Here is a 20,522-nt window from a genome sequence, read left to right on the forward strand (position 1 = left end):
TTTCTGCATCCTCTTATTATTAAAAAGGAAGTACAAATTAAAATTTTGTCTAATTTGGCCTTAATTTTGATTTCAATTTTGGATTTTGTTCTTTGCTATTCAAAATCATTAAGGATAATTTAGTCTTAACAATCTCCTAAACTTTATATGATCCGATTCAATTTAAACCGTTCAATAAAATTAATTTTCTTAAATCTAAACCGTTCAACAAAAATAAGTAAATAACAACCAAACAAAAATTTAAACACATTTTAACACATTCCTCTTATCACTAAATAACAACCCAAAAAAAATCTCAATTATTATTTAGTTATGTTTGATTAAAAAATTTATATTTATAAGTTTAGGATATCAAATTTATTCAAATATTTAGTATAAGAATCAAATAAACTGATTAACCTGCGATAAACCGCAGGTTAAATCATAGTTATATTCAAAAAGGATATAAGAGTATGGGGATAAACTAAAATGCCTACTACAAGCAAAACTAACCCGGGAAGATAGATTTTTGTTTCCTTAAGGATTAAGCCCACGAAATGTATTGAAATTCCTACATGTGTAAAGCCTATTCGAAAATCTAGGATCAAATTATGGGAAATAAAAGATAGTCACAAGCAATACCACACGCAACTTGATATCAATGATATAACATACACACGTTATTCCCCATTGTTTTTGCATTGTATGCAACATAAAATTATTTGACAAAAAAACACACACATAAAATTACCTCAATAACATATATTTCCTGAATATGATAAGAATGTAACTTCTTCTTTTTGGGTCAAAAATGATAAGAATGTTTGTTACATCTCGGACTTAAGACCCTAATTAACTAAGGGATGAAGTTTCATGAATTGTTTTAATGGCTGGTGTAGCTCGTGATTGCGGGAGTAACAAGGCTTCTCATTCTTTGAAGGGATGCAAGTGGACGCCAATCCTAGCAAATACACCAAATATTTATATTACTGCATGTTGAGGATTATGATTGTATGGTAACTCTACTGCGTGTCGATGCATGCATCAGCTTGAAGAATTTCTCTTCTTGATACCTTTTGATCCAAGTATGCAAACGATGAAAAGGATATGACGCTTGCCAAAATTACGGCTGGTCAAAATTAGGAGCATGGGCTAACGACTTTATGAACGATCATAATATGGGCTGAATAAATGCCCACTACTAGCAAAACTAAGCCCACAAAATAGGTTTTTTGTTTCCTTAAGGACTAAGCCCACTAAATGCATACTGAAATTCCACTGTGTAGGACTATTCGAAAATCTAGGAATCAAAAGTCATGTCAACTAAAAAACACTCACAAGCAAATGCCACACGCAACTTGATAGCAATGATATATATATATATATATATTTTTTTTCCGACTGAATGATTCCATTATATTAGGCGAAAGTGGAATGCATTTTTGAAATACAACAACGATAAGAGTCGAAACTCTGTCAGAAATTAAGTCGGAGAAAGACAACAATATCTTCTGAAACCTAAGCCCAAAAGAGAGAAACAAACTGTAAGCAAAAAGTTACAAAAAAGTAAGCATAAAAATAACCTAAAAGCTAAATCTGAAACTCAAAACATCATAACCTGCAATCAATCCCATAGTAACGATTAGCGTCGAGCTGAAACCAAGAAACATGAGCCCCAAGAAGAACCAACTCAGCGGACAAACTCCAAAAGAAAGGAAATCCCGAAAAAGAACGAATATAAAGGCTCAACAAGCAACAACCCAATAGAACAGATAACAATGATATATAACACGATATTCTAGATTTCTAGATTTTTTTTGCATTAGTGCGCAACATAATATTAAACCTAATCAACAAAAATATGCCAAATTCCTAAAAATGATAAGAATGTCTCTTAAATCTCGAAGTTAAGACCCTAATTAACTTCATTAACGCTTCTTAATCTATAAATATATAGTTCTTCAAAAATCTTTCAACGCATTAATTATTCAAAAAGTAAACACATGGAAGCCGTGTAGTTCACGCGCCGGTCAAATCGAAACCGTAGAAAAAAGCAAAGAAAAGAAGACAAAAACGGACTTGACTTATAGAGAAAGACTTAAACAATGGCGAAGACGAAGACGATGAGCAACAACAACAACAACACACTAGTAACAACAGTAGCATCAGCTTGAAAGAGAGAACTAAAACCTAGAAATCGAGAGAGATTGGTGGAAGATTTTTCACCAGATTTCATGGGAGAAGAAGAGAGTCGAATTGGAGACGAGCTTTCGATTTTGGTTCTCACGGCGGAGCGACTCCGTGTAGCTGTGGATGAAGCTGAATCATTCAAAACAGAGTGTGGCGAGGTTGGTAAACAAGTAGATCGGCTTGCTCAAATGCTTAGAACACTTGTTCGATTCGTCTCTAGTTCTTCTCAACAAGTTTATGATCGGCCGATTCGTAGAGTTATCGTCGATGTTAAGAAGAATCTCGAGCGTGGTTTTGCTCTTGTTCGTAAGTGTAGGAGACACAATATAATCCGACGAGTTTGTACTATCATCAACGCTGCTGATTTTCGTAAGGTGATTAATCTTCTGGAATCTTCTAATGGTGATGTGAAATGGATTCTGAGTGTGTTTGATTCCGACGGAGATGGAAGTTTTGGTGGTGGAATCGTGATTTCGCTTCCTCCGATTGCTACGAATGATCCGATTTTGCCTTGGGTTTGGTCTTTGGTTGCGTCGATACAGATGGGGAAATTGGTTGATAAGATTGATGCGGCGAATCAGCTTGGTTCTCTTGCCGGAGATAATGATCGGAATAAGAAGATTATTGTTGATGAAGGTGGTGTTTCTCCGTTGTTAAGGCTTTTAAAGGAGAGTTCATCGGCGGAGGGGCAAATCGCGGCGGCTACTGCGTTAGGGTTGTTGGCTTGTGATGAAGATAAGGTTAGGTCTATTGTTAATGAACTTGGTGTTCCGATTATTGTTCAGGTTCTTGGTGATTCTTCTGTTAGAGTTCAGATTAAGGTAGCTACATTGGTTGCTAGAATGGCTGAACATGATCCTGTTGCTCAAGATGAGTTTGCTAGGCAGAGTGTGATTAAGCCATTAGTTACGTTGCTTTCGCTTGATGTGTTTGTTGATGATATTCATTTGAGTAAGCATAATAGTATTCACTCTCTTGTTCAGATGAACAAAGAGGTTGAGAAAGATCCGTCTTCGAAGCTTTATAGGCCGCTTAAGAGTTCTAAGTCGAATGTGTATCGTGACATTGGTGGTAGTGGAAGTAGAACTGGGAATTTCAAGAAGGAGAGGGATAATGAGAATCCTGAGGTGAAACATGAGCTTAAGGTCAATTGTGCGGAAGCTTTGTGGATGCTTGCTCGAGGAAATGTAGCGAATAGTAGGAGGATTACGGAAACGAAAGGGTTGCTTTCTTTGGCGAAGATTGTGGAAAAGGAAGTTGGTGAATTGCAATATAATTGTTTGATGACTCTGATGGAGATAACCGCTGCTGCGGAGTCGAGTGCTGACCTTAGACGGGCAGCATTCAAGACTAATTCTCCTGCTGCTAAAGCTGTTATTGATCAGATGTTATGGATAATCAAAGATGTCGATAGCCCGATTTTAAAAATCCCAGCGATTCAATCTATCGGGTCATTGGCACGGACATTCCCGGCAAGAGAAACGAGAATGATCAAGCCATTGGTTGAGAAACTCGGTAGTAGCAACCAAGAAGTGGCTATAACAGCTGTAATTTCATTGCAGAAATTCGTATGTCCCGAGAACTTCCTCTGCGCAGAGCACTCGAAGAACATAATCGAATACGGAGCAATCCCGTTATTGATGAAACTAATAAGGAACGTCGAGCAGCAAATGCAGTTACAGTGTCTAGCTTTACTCTGCTACCTTTCCGTGAATGCCAGTAACCACCAACAGTTGGAACAGGCCAAGGTTTTGACGGTGCTCGAAGGTGCAGAACGTTTGGCGGGTCTGCAGAATATGGAGTTGAGAGAACTCGTGTCGAAAGCTATATATCAGCTAAGTCTATACAATGCAGGAAGTCACAGTCAAATGCTATCGTATGTTGGTCCTTAAAGCAAGATACAGTTTATAGTGTGTTGGATTCATATCGTACAGACAGGAATCTTCATTGTTAGATTTACAGAGAAAGAGCAAAAAGCAGAATCTCTCATTTTGTGATCGCTGATTGATCAAATCCTTCATTGTATATGGAACGACACAAAGATAATTAGGTGGAAGGGTAATAAAACTAGCTTTGCTCTCTGTGATTCGCTAGGCTATGAAGTATGAATGATGATTCCAAAATTCCTGGTTCATGATATAAATTTTGTAACATGGTTTTTGATGCAAATGTGGGCCTTATTATATCTTAATTGAGTTGTGTTGTGTGGCCCAGTGGAATTTTAGTGTTTAGGTTCATTACAAAATATAAAAAACAGATGCGTCTTGTTTTAGCCGTCACAAAATTTAGCAAAATAAAAACTTGATTTATGTCATTAGATGATTATGTCATCTAGAATAATATATAATATTTTTAAGTATAATTACATTATATATCAGGAAACTAAGTTAGGTTTTAGTATTTTCATCGGTGTAAATCTTGAAACTCCTAAAATAGTTTGAAATTTTAATATTTCTTTTGATCCGTCAAAACATGTAATGACCATAACCCCATCTTTCGTAAATACAATGTATTCTTTGTTTTGATGATAAATTCGTATATATTATATATATCTTTGTAACTAGTACACATAGAAATTCGTGGAACTACAAATGTTTGTTTAAACAATCATTCAAAGACGTTCAATATAATAACCACCAAACTCTTAGTTTTCCTCTAAATGTTCATCCAAGTAATAGATTTTGATATTTAGAATTTGAATGTTGAATTTCATTGTAGGTTGTTGAGTAAAGAGTATGTAAGTTTACAAACTCATTCCAATACAGTGACATGTGTCATCGAATACATCTGCATTATCAAATAGCAAGTCATCTACTTCTAATAGATGTTTAGGCATGACGTTGATAAATTCTTGAATTGAGAGATATCGATCAAGATAAAAAATCCGTACTATATTTTTGAATTTAGATTTATAAATTCTTGATAAATTAGACTTTTACCAATTTAAAGAGATAATTTTAAAACTTTATTATTGTAAAGGATTTCACAATGAAAATTTAGAAAATAAAAGTTAAATCAGTGTCACGTAATAATATTTTGGATACTATCAATCTTGTAATCTCGGTTTAGAAAAAAAACAAAGATTAAAAAAAGATAAACGGATTGAACTCAATTGTACAAAATGTGTTCTAGTGAACTTACCCGACACTAAACTTATATTTTATGTAAGTGTGAGCGATTAAATGCTACCTGAGAGATTATGAAGATTCTAGTGATAGGGTTATTCTTAAAATGGTGGAGGATATGACCGAGAAAATGACAAGTATTGGAAGAGCCTGAATTAGATATGGTTTCTTTTAGAAGTATGGATATTGTTGCATATTGGAAAAACAATACATCCCGTTTTAAAGAATTATCATCAATGGCGTGTGATATTCTTAGCATTTCGTTCACTATCGTTGCATCGGAATCAGCTTTTAGTATCGGAAGTCGTGTTCTTAACAAGTATAGAAGATGCTTGTTACCAACAAATGTACAAGCTCTCATATGCGCAAGAAACTGATTTCATGGATTTCAAGAAGTTGGTATATATTCTAATAAGAATTTTGTTTACATAATTGATTTATAGTTGGCCTTGCTTGATTAATAGTTTTGTTGGAAACTTAAATGGCTTTGGGATTGCATCTTTTAGATTAATAGCTCGATTATAACAGTTTAACCCACATCTGAACTCGTTTGCATGTGGTTGGATCATTTGTTTTAGCCTTAGTTATTACAATGTCTTTAAAGAAGTGTTTGAATTGCAGTGATACTAGTATTCTTCCTCTCATGATCAGTATGATATGTATAAGAGCTCACAATGATTCTTTTAGCTAACTACATGGTTTTTATTATTGTAGGTGATGAGGTCTAAATTCATGAGGAGAAAGGGAACACACATTGTGATAAAGTTTCAGTTTGAGTGGCTCTTGGGAATTGCTGCTTTCATATACAAGTAAGTAACAATTTCTTTGGTTGGTGTTTCATGATTGTATTATGCGAAGTTAAGCTGTGTGGTGTCAGCTCATTAGAACAACAAGACACATGAATTAGGTATAGGATTGACACCATTTACGTTCATCATAATGTAGGTCTGTGTGAATATTGTGAAGAAAATATTGACTTCTTAGACCATGGATAATGGGCGAATTCTTAGACCATTATCCATTAAGGACCAACCATTGGAACCCATAAAAAATAGTGGTCTAAATAGACATACCCATTAGAATTTGGAATGACCAATTAACACTTCTACTTATACTATCCAAATACGTGAAAATAATACTCTAGCGACTAGAAAACTTGATTAGTATTACATTTATTAATTTTATATTTTTTTGGATAATATAAATTACATTTTTATTAGATTCAAGTTCATAGGCTCAAACAAATTGACTAGGATTCAAACTCGATCATAATGAACTGAATCATTTTACAGTAAATACTCATAATTTATAATCACTATACTAATAGTTTTTTCTAATCCCCGAGTTGAGGTATTTTAATAATTAATACAATTCGATAAGATACATTTTAAAAAAAAACATTATGTAAGTATATGGTCATATATATATATATATATATATATATATATCAGAAACTAAATATATGAATATATATAAAAAAGTTTGATCTTAATAAAGAATGCTTTAGGAATTTCTTCACGATATAATTATGATCCATGTGTCCCACATAAACATCCATGTTGTGGCACTCAATGTCAATTAGACAGATACATAAGTAGATGCTTGATGGATAAATTCTATTATTAATTTCCTTTAAAATCTGAAGAGTATTCTTTTGCTAAGTTCATGGATACGGTAAGTTTCCACATTTTCATCATGTGTTTAGTTTGGATACGCCAATTTTGTTCTGTAGTGATGATCTTCACAACCAAGGTTTGAAAGCGTTGCTGACAAACAACGTCTAGCTGAAATTTGAACTATCTACAAAATATGTAAGATTCTTATAATGGACATCTGTGTTCAGAGGCAGATCTATGTTGAAGCATTACATAGACAGGTGCCTTACACTATTACTGAAAGTTTTATGTTTATAGCCACAATTATTAGATTAAATCATGACAAAATTGGTCGAATTCTCATGAGGACCTTAGGTAAAATAGATTTTAACTCACTTCCTATCTTCTTTCTTCTTATTCCTTTGTTTTACTTTTTATAATTAATATTTTTTTACTTTGTAGTTTCTGAATTTTTTCTCCTGTATATTTCTAAGTAAAAATAGTTAAATATTCTTATCATTTTATAAACAAACTTCAAATTCAATACAAAATTACTAAAAATTAATATTTTTCCTCAATGCTATATTAGATTTTATTTATACACCGTTTATAAATATTAATTAATGGTGCCCCACGTAGAAAAATTTCGAGATCTGCCATTGTATGTTGATCTAAATTTCTGGGGTGTATATGACTATATGTAAAGGAACAAACTTTTGTTTTAGTAAAGAGTACATTTCATTCTCTGCATCTTGTGTCAACTTTTGCATGACTTCATTTGCTAAGCTTGTTTTGGAATTAGAGTATGCAATATTAGAGTAGGCTAATAATATTATCTAAACCTAAAATTTAGTGGTGTATTGTCAACTTAAGTTTGTCCTAAACTCATCACTTTATAAATTCACCAAACACCCAACTTTGGGTTTTGTCTTCTTTTGGCAAAATTAATACTATATTAAACTTTTGGATTGAGATATAAAAGGGGACAATTATTCTTTGTGTACTAGATAATTAATTGTTACTTTCTATTAGTTCCTGTTTGTCTCTCCATATATAAATAGTTAACTATTATTTCGGAAAGTTTTTGTTATTTTATTCATAATTCTTTGTATACCTAATATACTAATACCACATAAATCATCGACTGATCCGCAGTAACACGAAACCAATGGTACTGGAAACTGGAAACTGGAGACTGGAAACAGTTAGATTTTACATATTTTCTTGACTTAACCGTAATAACAGAGTATACATTTATTTTCCTATACCTACAAGGTATAAATTTTCTTAAAATGTATTGTTGTATTAAAATTTAGATTTAATACAATGTTTCCTTGACTAATTAAGCTAATTAAGCACATTTGAATGAGTTGAACTAGCGAAGTACATTAAAGAGATTTAAATAATATTTGGGACCAATAGTACTATTATTAATTTTTGGATAAGGTCTTTTTACTTTTATAATGTACTACTAGAGTGTATAACGGTTGCTTATGATTGAGTAAACATTGTAATTGCTACAGATCATTCCCCATTAACTAATTTTTATTATTATTACTCAACAATTCACCACCTTTTCTATTATTATTATCCATAACATAATTTATGTCATATTATTAATTATCAGCTCTTGGTTTTCTTTTTACTACTAATATGTAGCCACCTTTTTTATATAAAGAATTATCAATTAACAATGGACTGAAAGAATGTATTTGAATTTTGAAGCCTATGAAAAGGCGTTGAGGAAAGAATCAAGTTTCTCATTGGTTTTGCAGCTAGTTTTGTATGTAAATGTAGAGAAACAGAATTTACACTAAGATGTGTTACATTGTACCTAAGTGTATGTTTTTTTAAAAACACCTTCCTGTAAATTTTTAATAACAATTTGCCATGGAAACACATTATTTGCAAGATTTATGACCCGAGATCAAGGTGTTTGACACGGAGAGAGGAGCTTTTGTTCTTCACTAGTTTTTTTTTTTTTTTTTGGTTCTTCATACTAGTTAATCCACACTTTTAAAGATATGTGCAAATTTTTCTTTGTGGAGGAAAGAAATTTTGTTGACCTTTTCGTAGATAAATGAGTGCCATGTTATGAGGCGTATGGTGCGGTATTAGAAGTAGGAGTGCAACAAAATAAAACTTTGGTTGTTGTGAGTTTGTAATTCATATATGTTTATGGTACACGTAGGAAAATTATATGAGAGAATAGATGTGAAAACTCTCTAGTTTATAAATGGGGTTTAAGCACTTAACAAGTGGTTAGGACTTACTTAACATAAACTATTTGTTAACTTTTGGAGTTTTGAAGGGTATTTCTGAAAATAACACAAGAGAATAGGTCATTTAGTAAAACTATTGCTATATAATACCTTGCATGTAGCCATTTCCTTTCACCATACACCAACAAAAAGAAACCCCAAAAAGAATCAAAAACATAACACAAAGTTATAAGAAAATATGAAGACAGTAAAGAGTTTACCTATTTTAGCTATGCTACTCGGTGTCATAATTGTAGCCGCCGCCATCTCCACCGTCTCCGTTGAGGGCCGTAAACATCACGTAAAGAAGATTAAACCCAAACACCGTCGTCATTCCAAAAACACTCCTACCGGCTCTCCGGCACCCGCACCTTACCCGTCCACCAACGAGGGCGTTTTCAACATTTTCTCCTATGGTGCCAAGGGTGATGGAGTCTCTGACGACTCAAAGGTACGTCCATATATTTTTAACATCAACTTGATGCTTCAAAGAAAAAGAAATATTAATCTTTTATCAAAAAATATCTAAATTAGTGTCTCAATTCTTAATTTACGTTTGCGTTTGATTTTTCGTTTATATTTAGAGTCAATGTTTTTTTCCAAGTAAACTCATTACATAAATAATCATATTAACCAAAACTGTTTTGGTAATTGTACACGTAATTAATCGCCAAACACAAGTGGAAGAAAACATTCGTATGCATTTGCCGAATACATTCTGTCCAAATAATTGATAGTTTATGAATTTGAGCTTCTCATGAAAATAAAAACACAATTTGTTTTTGAGGCATTTGTAATTGAGTGCGCAGGCATTGGTCGGAGCGTGGAAGGCAGCTTGTAAAGTGGTCGGAGGGAAAGTGGAGATTCCGGCAGGGACACAGTTTTTGGTGAAGGCAGTGACACTGCAAGGGCCGTGTAAGGAGGAGACGGTGGTTCAAATAGAAGGAATCTTAGTGGCTCCAGAGAAGATAGGGTCATGGCCTAATTCAAGCTTGTTTCAATGGCTTAACTTCAAATGGGTCAGTCATTTGACCATCCAAGGCTCAGGGACTCTTAACGGTCGTGGCTATAACTGGTGGAACTTAGACACTTATCAAACTCAGGTACGGACTTAATTCAAAATATAATACTAAAAATCACTATACTGAAAGTTTAAGATCTTTGTTATAATTATAATTGCAATCAAGATTTTTTGTGTTATGTACTTTGAAAGATTAATGTTTTGTTATATGTTCGTTTGATATTTTTTCGAAATTGTATTATGAGATTTTAAAATATTTATTGGTTTTTCTTTCTTTTTTTCAGACGAGAAATAAGTATATCCCACCAATGAAACCAACGGTAAGTCTATTGTTACTAATTTTTTTTTTTTTAACTACAGATTCGTAAAATGTTTATTGATTGGCTTATGTGAATTATAAGTATAGGCACTTCGGTTTTATTCAAGTAATAACGTCACGGTCCGTGATATAAGCATCGTGAACAGTCCATTATGTCATTTGAAGTTCGATGATTCGGATGGAGTCAAAGTCAACAACATTACGATCTCTTCGCCGGAGAATAGCCCTAACACCGACGGCATCCACCTCCAGAACACACGTAACGTCGAGATTCAACACTCCAACATCGCTTGTGGTAATTCATATTTTCTTACAATAAATTTTCATTTATTTTCTTTATTAATTAACTATATAGTTCCGATCCATAGATCATTAACATTTAACACTAAAACGCTTTTCTTAGGAAAAAAGAAAGATTTTAACCAGAAATTATAACAAAGAAAGAAGAATATATTATTATTACATATATACAGTTACAAAATGAATTTTGACCGTTCCATTGTTCTAATTATGCGCGACTCTATCATTCTGCAATTTGAAATACATAAATTGATAACTATAAATTACATGTATATAATTGAACATAGTGGTTGTCACGTTGTAGACGCCAAAGTGAAATAAAATGTTAGGACGAAAGATAATGTATTTTTTTCTTTCGTAAAAGTAGTATTATAGAATAAAGGCATTAAACAAGAAAAGACATCATTGGTTTAATAAAAAACACCATTTAATAACGGTATAACTGTCACCAAACTAACTTTTTATACAGACAATAGGCAAGCATGCAGAATGAAAAGGCTCTCTTTTCTTTTATTTATTGTTAATCAATTAAGAAAAGTTACATGGACCAGAGATTCTAAATGTTTAAATACTAAACAAAAATCATATTATAAACTTCAATAATCAGTAATATGTTATAAACTATTCATCTATTTTGGGCAGGACTTAATTCTAAAATTTCTATTTCAATCTTTCTTTAATAAGCAACTTTTTACGTATATATATATATATATATATATATATATATATAGGAGATGACTGTGTATCCATTCAAACCGGCTCCTCCAATGTACATATTCACCACATCAATTGTGGCCCTGGCCATGGCATTAGGTATATGTATACATAATAATAAATTTTCAATTAATTTTCAATCTATTACTTTTTCAATTTTTTACTGATTTTTTTTGTTTGTTTGGTGTATATTTGCTTTGGTTTGTGATCACAGCATAGGTGGACTAGGGAAAGATAAGAGTGTGGCATGTGTTTCTGATATCATTGTAGAGGATATCTCTATACAAAACACTCTTGCTGGTGTTCGAATCAAGACTTGGCAGGTACATATATAGATACCACATCATACCTTATATAAATAAATGATTTTGTGACTTCTGACCCACGTAAATATAGAGACCACATTATATGATATTATTGAAATATATAAAACTAAAACTAAAAGATAGAAATGAGACCTTATATGAATAGTTGTAATTTCTGAGAAAACTTAACACGCAAGTCTTTCTACGTATAGGGGCCTAATCTGGCTTTATGTTCAATTTTTTTTTGTTATAATATAAACTAATCACGTTTGTGTATGGTTTAGTTCGGATTTATTTTTCGATGTCCATTGTAATTTTTCTTGTGAATCACGTGTATATATGTATCCGCAGGGAGGATTAGGGGTCGTCAAGAACCTAACGTTTTCGAACATTCAAGTAAAGGACGTGAAGGTACCAATAGTAATCGACCAATATTACTGCGACAAGTCCAAGTGTAAGAATCAGACGCGTGCAGTGTCGATTTCCGGCGTTAAATACAACAACATTGTCGGTAGTTTCACGGTGCAACCGGTACGTATTGCATGCAGCAACAACGTGCCATGCATGGACGTGGATCTTATGGATATAAGGCTACGACCTTCTGGAGGAATCAGAGGGTTACAAACTCATCAGCAACAACAAGCTTTGTGTTGGAACTCATATGGCAAAACACAAGGGCCTTTGGTTCCTTCTAGCATTGGCTATTGCTTGAGGAAGAGTAATATTGGTGGTTATTATTCACAAAAAGTTTCTCGGTCCTATGACAAGATTTGCCCTTCATAAAACCTTAAATAAAAAACTAATATCAGTAATGCTACCGATTCTAGGTATCTATGTTTACTATATTTGCTATTTAATTTGTGTTTATTTTGGGATGTCATGATGTATCCTTTTGCTTCCCCTCTGCAACTTTTTGTGGATGTGAGAAGGTGGTGGCTTTTGTATCAGCTTTTTATTTTGTTCCATAGTGTTATGATGTATCACCCCAATCTCAGAAGTTTAAGATTACTTTCACATATTGCTTGTAACATTTATTTAATATTAATGTTATTTTTTAGCTTCGTTTCTAATTCACCATCTAAATTTAGTCCAGTGGAGTTTGGTATATAAATTGAAGGGAACTGATTTAATGTCCAATTCTTTTTTAGGATTTGTAACATGCATCTTGGTTAAGCTTTTTTAATCGTTTATTAATATGCTAGTTGATATCTAAAAAGAATTAACAAGACTGTAAATTGATTAGTGTGCAAGCTTTTCTTTTTATAATAGCAAGTTGATCATTTATGAACGAAGAAAAGAAAACTAGAAAATGCTTCAACAAAAATATGAACGTATGAACTTTTAATTTCCTTAAAAGCTACAAACAAAAGAGAGTCTTATAAATAATTTCTTAGTGGAGTTCAAACCAACAGCTGATACTACTTTGCCTTTGGTGGAAAGGCCACATTCTCTATATGATAATGCTACTAACTACGAAACCTAACTTTTAACAGTATAACAATAATTATCCATCAATCACAATATGGATTGCGTATTAGAAAACTTATAAAATACATACTTATGTGTGAGCAAATTCTCTCCGTGAGCAAATTCTTAGTGTCGACTATTAACAAATAAATAAATAAATAGTTATATACAAATTTAATTTGAATGATATTTTTAATATTCCGATCGCTACAAGAAAAGAGTCATATTGCAACATAACTTCGCGAAGTTAAAATTAGACAGAATATTAAACTAAGAAAATTTATGACTATGAATGTAAAGCTCATAACTCGACTCGAATAATGGGGAGATAAATATTTGAGCATTTGAAGGTGGATTAAATCTACATATTTATGATTACGAAAGTCATGAGTATTGAGTAATGTGAGAGACATAGAGTGTCTTCACCGTCCATTTAGGCTCTCTCTCTTTAATCAAAATCTATGTCGCACGCGTATGTCATATGTATATCTTTTTTTTTTTTTTTTCTTTTAAATCCAGGAAGTTTTGTGCCGAAGCCCGTAATCCCCTAGGTCCGAAACCACAATATGCAATATTAGTTTCGTTCCAAACGTCACGCGAACCGGCGATCTCTAAGTTTCGCCTAGGGTCTTTACCAATTGAGCTAACGACACTTGGTCATATGTATATCTTTTATCAAAATCAATATCTCTTTTCCCTATTTTCCTTTTTCTTCCCTATATATTCCAAACATTATTATACATATATACTTTTCTACTATTAATTAGTTAAAGACTTGGGTACATATAGTTTATAATTTAGGAGTTCACTTTTGAAACGCAACTTCTTATAACATGGAGGAACATATATGATTATTTCTTCTATTCATAATGAAGAACTTTTTTTTACTTTCAACACGTATTATTGCAAGGAAATAAAACATGAAAGATTCTTAGAGCATCTCCAATAGTGGCTAAATTGGATTCTCTCAAGTGGTTCTCTGAAAAAAAATGGTTCAAAAATAAATCAAAATAATGTATTATCAAGAGAGACAGCTCTCTTGAGAGATTTTTTGAGAAGGAAGAGAGGCGATAACGTGGCGCATTCTGATTGATCGAGTTTTAGAAGAAAAAAAAGAGAGAAAAAAACTTGTGAAAAAAGTCCAAACAGTTCTTCTTTCTCCGACTCATTCTCTCTCTCTTTGCCACAACAGGCGATGGCGATGGAGATCGATTTTCTCCGACGACGATTGAGGTTACAATTGAGAATCTTCTTCTCTGATCGTTTAGATTGATTTTGAATTTTGTAACTTGTTATGTAATTTAGTTTCTCTTTAGATTTTCTTCGGATCATTTTTTATAAAGAGATTCATGAAATTAGCCTTGATGCCGTTTTTGTTAATCTGTCTGATCAATGTCTTGAATTGGAGTCTGATTTTGCGGTTGATTGACTCTAATTTTTGTTTTCGTTTATTTCCACTGAATTTGTGGTTAGTGATTGACTCTTAGTTGTACCTTCTTATCTTTTGGTTTTTTCTTGTATGTTAATATAGAAAGACTTGAACTTTGATCATTTGCTTGATTACAGGTTGAGATCAGATAATTTAATTGGAAGATTTTAAGTTATGGATAACAGAGGTCAGAAACGATGGAGGTTGTGGAAGAGTTACATGATGATAAGAGAGCTTGTAACTCTCAGGATTTCAGGCTAAAGACTTTTGATTATTGAGTACTTGGACGTTTGCTGAGCAGGTACGTTATACTTTCCACCAAATGACCTTATTCTTTACACCTAAAGAACGCAAGTTTTGATTTCATACTAACTATTGAATTTTCTAGTGTTTGCAAACACTTGAGAAAATATCCTGACATGAGCCGGTAGCCTGCTTGAATGCTGGAGCAATTATGGCAGTGCTTTCGTTTATTGATTTCTTCTCAACAAGCATACAAGTTACTCATCCCAAATAAATAGCCTTGCTAAGACAGATGGTTTTAACATCGCATTTGCTTCAGAGAGTCGCAATTTCTACTGTGGTCAATATATGTAAGCAGCTTTTTTCTGAGTCTCTCTCGCCTTTCATGGATGTTGTTCCAATATTATGCACTCTTCTTCAATATGAGGATAGTTAGGTAAAATGATGCTCAACTCTTTTGCTGCTTTTTCTCACTGAACTAATTTTCTTCAGTAAATTATTGATAGCATATATGTTTCCATTTGCAGCTGGTTGAGAATGTGGCTATTTGCTTGACAAAAATAGCAGACCAAGTTAGTGAGTGACCGGCAATGTTGGATCAATTAAGGAGAATAGTAGTGTTTTGAACTTGGAGATATTGAATGATTTGATTGCCTTGTTTGGGAAACTTGGTTAATCCAATAATTTTTCTAAAAACCGCATTAGAGAGAACCTAGCATTGGACTGGAAAAAAAACTTACAAGCTTTCATTTCACAATTTTACAAAATTTATATTAAACAATTGGTGAGAGCCCCCATGGAGTTCTCACCATTGGAGATGCTCTTAAAGGTCCAAACATACTCTGGTTTCTGGTCTAAAGAAATGATTTACAGTTCTAAAGTTTCTGGTAATCGAAAAAGTTATATATACACACTATAAAAGATTTTGTTTTTTTGTCAAAGATAAAATATTTATTTTATTATTTCATCAAATATCAAAAAAGTTATATATACACACTTTGATAAAATATCAAAGATAATTTATTTTTTTAAATATATATTTTTGAAACACTTAGTTTGAGTCTTTCCAACCTATTTATCTATACTTGCTTTTTTTTTTAAGGAGTTTTTCACGTGGAATCTAAGCCCATATTGTATAATGGGTTTTTCACGTTGAATCTAAGTCCAAACAATTTTTTTTTTTTTTTTTTTTTTTGCTAAGCTTGTAAATATCATTAGAAATGAAAGTGAAGGAATTACAGAAGCAACACCTAAAGAAGAGTAATCTTGGAAAAAAAAAGAGTAAAAAACAAGATTACAATAAGGCTAAAGTGAGATACAATTATCTAATCCAAAGGAGCAAGAGCGGACGCCAACGCTTCTTATGACGTCTTCCGGAAATGATGTTGCGGACTTGACGATCAACGAGCTTGAAGGTTCCAGAGGCAGTGATCCAAAGGTTGTTGTGAAGGTAGTTATTACGCTGATGCCAAATATGATAAGATACGGCTTGAGAAACCACCTTGCGAAGCAGAGAGGGGGCGGAAGAGGTTGAATGGCGAGTCCAAGAAAGCAGCTCGGCCCAAGTTAGCAGCTGCCGATGAGATGGCGAAAGTCTTCGAAAAACCTGAGTCCAAATTGACGCAGCAAACTCGCAAGTCAAAAGAAGATGGTCCCGTGATTCCGGTAGAGTAGAGCAAAGACAACAACTAGCATCAGAAATAACTCCCCATGAAAGCAGGCGTTGCCTAGTCGGGAGGCGATTAAGAGTAGTAAGCCACATGTTGAAAGCATGTTTTGGGACTGCACCCTTAAACCAAACAGAGCTTGCCCACCGTTTAATCTCCTCCCTAGGCCTCAGCGATTCCCAAGTCTTGGAAGAGGAAAGATCCAAACACTCAGAATCGTCAACAACCCAAGCATAGTTATCCTTCTCAAGGGTTGAGCTTGGAAGGTTAATAGTGATCAGATGAGAGTGGAAGATTAGAGCATTGTCTGATCTTGGAGGCGGGATAATCCAACCTATATCACCACAAGCATCACTAACCTTTGAAGCAGCTGGGATACACAAAGAGGAAGGCCCCGCTTTTCCTAAGAACTTGATTAATTGAACACAAGGGGTCCAGTTGTCGTACCAAAAGGAAATCATTTGACCATTTTCAACTCTTGCCTTTAGGAACCTTTCACCAAGAGGTCTTAACCGAAGCAGCGTCCTCCAGGTCCAAGGGTCCCGGGGGCTCTCCTCTAGTTCCCAAAACGACTTATTTTTAATATGGTGAAATTTATGTCAATTCGCCCAAAGCACGTCATTATCTGCAAATAAGGGCCAAATAAAGCGAAGATAAAAAGTTTTGTTCCATGGCGTGAACCTGCGTAAGCCAACACCACCTTCATTCTTTGGTAAACAGACACCTGACCATGCAATCTTTGCTCCCTTACTAGCATCAATGCTGCCAGACCACAAAAATCTAGAACAAAGAGACTCAATCTTTTTCACGCAGCCAAGAAGAAGAACAAAAGTCGACATCCAGAAGTTGACAAGACCCGTAATGACAGAGGTGATCAGCTGAACCCGACCAGCAAAAGAAAGGCTCTTAACCGCCCAGGATCTAAACCTTTTAACAAGCTCATACTCTGAAATTTTAAGTTTCCTACTCATCAGCGGGAGCCCAAGATAACGAATTGGCAAAGTGCTGATTGGGAAGCCGTAGTGCGAAATGGCAAGAGCCTCAACCTCATCAGTTCCAGCCAGATACAAATTTGTCTTATCTTTGTTCACATGCAGCCCCGACCAAGAGGCGAAGTCATCAAGAGCTTCACTGATCCCATGTAGAGAGGAGCTTCCCCCATCGAAAAAAACCATAACATCATCTGCAAACATTAGGTGAGAGATTGAGAGATCAGCGGTTTTAGGATGGTAGTGGATATAACCCGCATCAAACCTAGCTTTCAGCAAGCTAGAGAACACCTCCATCGCAAGAACAAATAAGTACGGCGATAAAGGATCACCTTGTCTCAACCCTTTGTTACTTTTAAAAAACCCACTGCTAGAACCATTAACCATGACTGAAAAATAGGGCGTTGAAATGCACTGATTGATCCAGCAAACAAACTTTTCAGGGACTGCGAGAGCACGGAAGGCTGAGATGATGAAATCCCATCTGACGCTATCAAACGCTTTCCGAAGATCCACTTTAAGCATACCCCGAGAGCTGATATTTTTAGTGTTGTAACCATGCACAATTTCAGTAGCTAACAAGACGTTTTCCGAAAGTAAACGACCAGGAAGGAACGCAGACTGAGACGGAGAAATCACCTCATTTAAAAGCTTCTTTAGCCTAGAAGTCAGCAGCTTAGCTATCACTTTATACAAAGTGTTTAAGCAAGAGATTGGCCTAAAGTCAGTCATCTTTGAAGAGTTTGTGATTTTTGGAATAAGGACCAAAGTTGTTGCGTTCCACTGCTTCAATAACTGACCTGAACGAAAAAATTCTTGGACTGCTTCAGTCACCTCTGGACCCACAACAAACCAAACACCTTTAAAGAACTCAGAGGAATAGCCGTCAGGGCCGCTAGCTTTGTTCCTGGGCAAAGAGAAGAAAGCCTCTTGAATATCAAGATCCGAGAAACTCCTTTCCAAGTCATTAATCTGATCCACAGAACATCTGAAAGAAAGAAGCAGATTCATATCACTCTGTGCCAAAGAGTTCTCGCCCTCTACACCACATAGGAGGGATTCAAAAAAATTACAGCTATGCTCCTTTATGCCCTCCTTTATGCCCTGCTGGGTCTCAATCCTTTCACCAAAATCATCAATCAAGAAATTTATTGTATTAATCGATTTACGCATGTCAGCCATCTTATGAAAGTAAGCAGTATTATTATCACCCTCATATAACCAAGAGATACTTGACTTCTGGCAGAAAAAACTCTCCTCAGCCTTAGCAAGAATTTGCCATTTTCTGGTGGCCTCCAACTCAAGTGTAGCATGAACAACAGAAGGGTTGGTAAGAGTAATCCTTTGACGGTGGAGCACAATAGCATGGGCCTCAGAGACCCTTTTCTCAATATCAGAGTAGTTCTCTCTACTAAAACAACAAATAGGGAGCTTAAGGTGCTTAAGCTTTTTGGAGACCCTGTACATCGCAGAACCAGAGACATTGCAAGAGTACCAATTCTCACGAATCAGCTGCAAGAAATCCGGGTTATGTAAGAAATAGTTGAAGAACCGAAAAGGTCGCTTTGCTTTCAAGACCGCTGGATCTAACACCACCTCACAAGAGCTGTGGTCAGAGAAATCTGGCTCACCGAAGTTCGCGTAAGCGGATGGGAAGAGAGTGTTCCAATGATCATTGACCAAAATTCTATCTATCTTTTTTGCCAAAGGTCTAGAGCTGCACTTATTCCACCAAGTGTAAGAACTACCTTTGTAGACGAGGTCATACAAATCAGAATCAAGCAAGCAACTTCTGAACGCACGAATCTTCCTGCCAATATTTGCATTGATAGCACTTTCCGGATTTAAGATTTGATTAAAGTCGCCAAGAACAATCCACGACCTGCCAACAACAACCGGAGATAAGGCAAGCTGAACCAACTCATTCCAAAGCTCTTTTCTGGTACCCTCCTCATTTGAAGCGTAAACAATAGACACCACAAACCAAGAAGGAGAATCAGGAAGAAGAAGCTCACATGTGATCATTTGCAGGGACCTACCAATAACAACTACCTTCACACTTGGATCCCACAAAACCCATATTTTTCCCAAAACAGAGAATTCATAATTCTCAACAAAAGACCAGCCAGGCAAAAGGTTAGAGATGAACTTCTTCTCCTTAGGCTGCTTTACATGTGTCTCAATGAGACCTCCAAAAAGTGGTTTATTCAAAAGAAACCATTTCTTAAAACCGCGGCGGTGACTGGAAATATTAAATCCGCGAACATTCCAACAAAAGAGCTTAGTACACATACTTAAGCTTTGGTTTTGAGGCCCTTGCCTCGTAGATTCCTCTTCTGACGCTTAGACAAAACCTTGATGAAAGCCTCTTCTTCAGTGTCAGTAGATAACACGTCAGAGGAATCATCCTCAACTGCACAAACTGTGCCTGAACAAATGCCAACCTCCTCATTTTCAGTTGCATTATCAATGATTACAGCAAACTGTCCAACACTTGAATCTCCTTTCTGGACCTTATCCAAACCGAGAGAGATCCCATTGGTCTGAACTGAAATAGACCCAAAAACACTATCTTCAACCTTAAGAGACTTGGACTTAGCCACATTCTTCACAGACCAAACTAAGCCACCATCTTCCTTTCCTTTGACAGGGAGCCGAGTTTGAGTCTCTTGACCCAGAGAAGCTTCACAGACCAAACTAAGTCCAAATAATAAAATCAGTAATTTATCAAATTGAACTTTTTTTCTCCATCTTATACTTATTATTTATTGTAAATTATGAGAATTATTAAACAGACGTATGGGCTTAGGTTCCTTCGGACAGACGATATTTCTTTCTCGACACTTCCTTCTTCTTCTCCATGTTTTTGATGAACACCTTTAATGATCTTTTTTGCGTAGAATCCTGGCGAACGGCTA

At 34.8% G+C, this 20,522-nt stretch overlaps 3 protein-coding genes, 1 non-coding gene and 2 pseudogenes across 7 annotated transcripts; 4 read left to right on the forward strand and 2 right to left on the reverse strand.

Annotated features, from left to right (window-relative positions):
- Positions 1–1,958: 1,958 nt before the first annotated feature.
- ARO4 (armadillo repeat only 4) lies at positions 1,959–4,447 on the forward strand. Of its 2 annotated transcripts, NM_001338814.1 has the most exons (2): positions 1,959–2,909; positions 3,153–4,447. In NM_001338814.1, the coding sequence occupies exons 1-2, from the start codon at positions 2,214–2,216 to the stop codon at positions 4,059–4,061; spliced, it is 1,605 nt and encodes a 534-aa protein (NP_001327909.1). In that variant the 5' UTR covers positions 1,959–2,213; the 3' UTR covers positions 4,062–4,447. The 2 variants fall into 2 exon arrangements, with proteins under 2 accessions (NP_001327909.1, NP_189292.1); NM_113569.3 differs by having other exon boundaries at positions 1,991–4,437.
- Positions 4,448–5,342: 895 nt separating this feature from the next.
- AT3G26605 lies at positions 5,343–5,825 on the forward strand (annotated as a pseudogene; the record flags this gene model as incomplete). The annotated part of the gene is made up of 1 exon: positions 5,343–5,825.
- Positions 5,826–9,282: 3,457 nt separating this feature from the next.
- AT3G26610 (Pectin lyase-like superfamily protein) lies at positions 9,283–12,878 on the forward strand. Its single transcript, NM_113570.3, has 7 exons — positions 9,283–9,601; positions 9,960–10,253; positions 10,456–10,491; positions 10,578–10,785; positions 11,522–11,603; positions 11,719–11,827; positions 12,161–12,878. Exons 1-7 carry the CDS (start codon positions 9,350–9,352, stop codon positions 12,590–12,592), a joined length of 1,413 nt encoding a protein of 470 aa, NP_189293.1. The 5' UTR covers positions 9,283–9,349; the 3' UTR covers positions 12,593–12,878.
- A 1,429-nt stretch (positions 12,879–14,307) lies between these two features.
- AT3G26612 lies at positions 14,308–15,737 on the forward strand. The gene is made up of 4 exons (NR_143944.1): positions 14,308–14,509; positions 14,843–15,006; positions 15,094–15,384; positions 15,476–15,737. It is a non-coding gene; the product is annotated as an other RNA (non-coding RNA).
- A 1,477-nt stretch (positions 15,738–17,214) lies between these two features.
- Positions 17,215–19,896, reverse strand: AT3G26614 (annotated as a pseudogene; the record flags this gene model as incomplete). The annotated part of the gene is made up of 1 exon: positions 17,215–19,896.
- A 2-nt stretch (positions 19,897–19,898) lies between these two features.
- Positions 19,899–20,466, reverse strand: AT3G26616 (uncharacterized protein; the record flags this gene model as incomplete). The annotated part of the gene is made up of 2 exons (NM_148755.1): positions 19,899–20,287; positions 20,430–20,466. The coding sequence occupies 2 exons, from the start codon at positions 20,464–20,466 to the stop codon at positions 19,899–19,901; spliced, it is 426 nt and encodes a 141-aa protein (NP_683597.1).
- Positions 20,467–20,522: the final 56 nt, after the last annotated feature.

Source organism: Arabidopsis thaliana, chromosome 3 (genome assembly GCF_000001735.4).
Source record: "Arabidopsis thaliana chromosome 3, partial sequence".
NCBI lineage: Eukaryota > Viridiplantae > Streptophyta > Magnoliopsida > Brassicales > Brassicaceae > Arabidopsis > Arabidopsis thaliana.

What these genes read in the sequence shown, in the direction of transcription:
- ARO4 (NM_113569.3), top strand. Translation starts at nt 2,214, where the DNA reads ATGGGAGAAGAAGAGAGTCGAATTGGAGACGAGCTTTCGATTTTGGTT.
- AT3G26610 (NM_113570.3), top strand. Translation starts at nt 9,350, where the DNA reads ATGAAGACAGTAAAGAGTTTACCTATTTTAGCTATGCTACTCGGTGTC. An exon ending in GAGTCTCTGACGACTCAAAG is followed by an intron (nt 9,602 to 9,959) that starts GTACGTCCATAT and finishes TTGAGTGCGCAG; the next exon opens with GCATTGGTCGGAGCGTGGAA. An exon ending in GGCCCTGGCCATGGCATTAG is followed by an intron (nt 11,604 to 11,718) that starts GTATATGTATAC and finishes TTGTGATCACAG; the next exon opens with CATAGGTGGACTAGGGAAAG.